Genomic DNA, 2,824 nt, shown 5'->3' with positions numbered 1-2,824 from the left:
GGCTAATCAGTAGTGAAGGGTCCGTAGGTAGTTTTCATTATCGTTACACGCTTTCCCCGCACCACCGTATAAGGTAACTTCCGTTTCATTGGGTGTTCGTTACCGTGAGTATTTACTGCAAGTATCGAGAGCCGTAATACAGTGCATATAGTGAAAACAGTTGTTTTAATTTTGTTTTCTTCCCGAACCCTTTGGAACTTTTCTCCAGCTGTCTAAAGGCTACCCAGGTACCGCAAAGTGGACCTTCAGCCACTATAAATAACGAAGGTGGCGCCCGAGGCAACGTAACCGAAGAAATCCGCAAGAAAAGCGCTACATTACCTTACGATTCTTATAAAGTCTTTCGAAAAGTTTTTCAGCCTCGTCTATGAGGCAGATTGGACGATATGTAACCGGCATACTAGGCGTTTTTTTTGGTTTTTCTATGAGCACTAATTTCGATTTTTTCCATATGTTCGGGAATATCTATAAGGCATTTGTTCATCGTCTTTAAAAGGGTTACCATGTTTCCTTTCATGGCAGCTCGAAACAGCTCGGTGGTGATGCCGTCTGGGCCGGGAGCCTTCTTGGTTTTGGATTGGCTAAGTGCCATCTTGAGCTCGTCCATTTCGAAGATTGGGACACTCTCTTTATCGACGATGCTTGTTTTCCATTCCAACACAGGACTCACTGGGAAAAGTTGTTTTATGAGTTCGCTGACTGTTTCTTTGCTGACGTGGTTGTTATTTTGAATTTTCAGCCTTCGGAGAGTTATGTTGTATGCCTGTCCCCAGACGTTCTCATTTAAGTCGTCGCATAGTTTTTTCCACTTTTCTTCTTTGCTCTTTTTTATTTCTTTTTTTAGTTTGCGCTTTGAGTTCATGTGTTGGGTATGTAAGTGTTCCAGATCATCTCCTGGTTGAGCTCGACTTCGTGCTCTTGTTAAGGTTGGTCTATTGTGGATACAGATCTTTCTTTTCCTTGATATCTCTTCATTCCACCAGTAGACCGGCCTTCTATTTTGTCCTGCAGGTGTTCGTTTTAGGTAAGTATCGCATTTGACTTTGATTTGCTTTAAAAGTTCTTCTGGGTCTACTATCTTCAGTTGGTCGTACATATCGTTGCAAGCTTCGCTAAATCTGTCAAGCTGCTGGGGACTATAGCGCCATCTGGCATCTCTTCTTATTGCTTCAGGTTTAGTCCGAGTTTCGCTAATTTGGAAAGAGTTAGTTTGGTGGTCACTGAGGTTTTCGAGGTCGCTCTCTACTCTCCAGTCTCTAATTTTGTGGGCCAAAGTTACGGGTGCGCACGTAAAGTCGATAATCGACTTTTCATCTCTTCTCACACGTTGGAACCTCTCCCTGATTTAGCACTACAAAGTTCTTGGAACATAGCCATTCTTCAAGGATATTTCCCCGGCCATTTGTACTTCTAGATCCAATCAAATAGTCCCCCAAATAGTGTTTCTTTCTGAAAGGATCCGGCAACTGCGTTTACGTTACTTAATAGTTCTTCAAACTTGGCTGCATCGCCGTTCGGCGAAAAATAAAAAGAGCACACACAAAAAGACGCAAGCTCCACAAACACGTATCCAGAGCCTTTCCGTGTAGAAATCACGGCATCGGCCCGGTTTATGTAAATGAAGCTATCACAGTTCGTATCACATATAAATCTATTGCACAATGATTTGTTCGGTTCTTGTCCTAAAATTATATTTACATCTTTCTCCTGTACGGTTTTAAAAAGCAGGTCATGCGCTGCGCGACATCGGTTCATGTTTACCTGAAACAAATAACTACAATAGCTAGACACTTTTTAACTGATACATCTGTAGTCTCATCAATAATAATAGAGAATTTAGTTTCTTTTAAAGTAGCAGATATACTCTGTTCACTTTCCTTTTGAGTTTTTTTTAGTAGAGCTGTGGTTTTTCTTCTCGAACAACTTACACTTTTTAAAATCTCTGAATCTGGTACTGCAGATTGTTGCAACTTCGGTAAGTGATCCATTAAAAACATTGGCAAATTGTGTACAATAACCAGTGCTACTAATTTGAGCTCACATTCCTTTACTTTTCTTGCCAACACTTTTTTCTCATTTACCTTTGTTCCATAACTTGCTATGGCAACAGTATTTTTATAGCCAATATTTTTTTTTATGTTGGGATATATTTTCATGTCGAAGTAAATGTGTATAACTGCCTACTACAGGTTTTTGACAATACTTGCAGAAGCCTCTTCCCTCTTCCTTGATGATCCATTCAAATTTTTCCATATATCTTTCACTACACTTTTGAACATAAGCTTTGTTTGGATTACTTTTTTTCTAAAAAGAAAATAATATATATAAAAAGCATTATTGTAATATTTCATTTTACATACAACAGCCGGGGAAATACCACTAGGACCAGCCTTTGTCAATTGCTCATCATTACTGTCTTCAGAGGAAATTTGTTCTTCATTTGTATTATTGGTTTCTGTGGTGGAAGTACTATTCAAAGTAACATCACAGTTTTGTTTAGGTGCCAAAAATCTAAAATCCAAAACCATCTTAGCCTAAATATAAGTAATCAAAAAAGTGTCCATGAAATACCTGGATATGTCAGTTTGTTTAGACTTCGCTATTATTATTATTTAAATTCTTTCATCAAATCCCAAAAGCATTAAGAAAATAATCCATCAAGCAATCTACACCCCACACAAGTGAAAAAAGAGCAAGTTAACATTTCCTACACATCATTAATTATTCATTAACTACAAAAACAACTAGGTATAGTACCTACCTACATACAAACAGGGTGTCCAGTTTTTTTGTAGCAGGACCTTAATCATGTCTTCTACGTCAA

At 38.5% G+C, this 2,824-nt stretch overlaps 1 protein-coding gene across 1 annotated transcript; it reads right to left on the bottom strand.

The window, feature by feature from the left end:
* Positions 1 to 400: 400 nt before the first annotated feature.
* On the bottom strand, positions 401 to 2,528 carry LOC145736220 (uncharacterized). Its single transcript, XM_081990523.1, has 3 exons — positions 2,361 to 2,528; positions 2,204 to 2,304; positions 401 to 1,340 (listed from the first exon to the last, which is right to left on the bottom strand). The coding sequence occupies exons 1-3, from the start codon at positions 2,526 to 2,528 to the stop codon at positions 401 to 403; spliced, it is 1,209 nt and encodes a 402-aa protein (XP_081846649.1).
* Positions 2,529 to 2,824: the final 296 nt, after the last annotated feature.

The sequence above is a fragment of the Ips typographus genome, linkage group LG12 (assembly GCF_016097725.1).
Source record: "Ips typographus isolate SLU linkage group LG12, UJ_Ityp_2.0, whole genome shotgun sequence".
In the NCBI taxonomy this organism is placed as follows: Eukaryota; Metazoa; Arthropoda; class Insecta; order Coleoptera; family Curculionidae; genus Ips; species Ips typographus.
Note: the sequence above shows the minus strand (reverse complement) of the source record. Positions and strands in the feature narration are given on the sequence as shown.

Bases quoted from the DNA above. Each gene is read 5' to 3' on its own strand.
- LOC145736220 (XM_081990523.1), bottom strand. From the start codon at position 2,528: ATGGTTTTGGATTTTAGATTTTTGGCACCTAAACAAAACTGTGATGTT. The intron at 2,305-2,360 runs GTATGTAAAATG...TTTTCTTTTTAG, and splicing joins GTGGTATTTCCCCGGCTGTT to AAAAAAAGTAATCCAAACAA. The intron at 1,341-2,203 runs GTATTGTCAAAA...GTGCTAAATCAG, and splicing joins GAGGGAAGAGGCTTCTGCAA to GGAGAGGTTCCAACGTGTGA.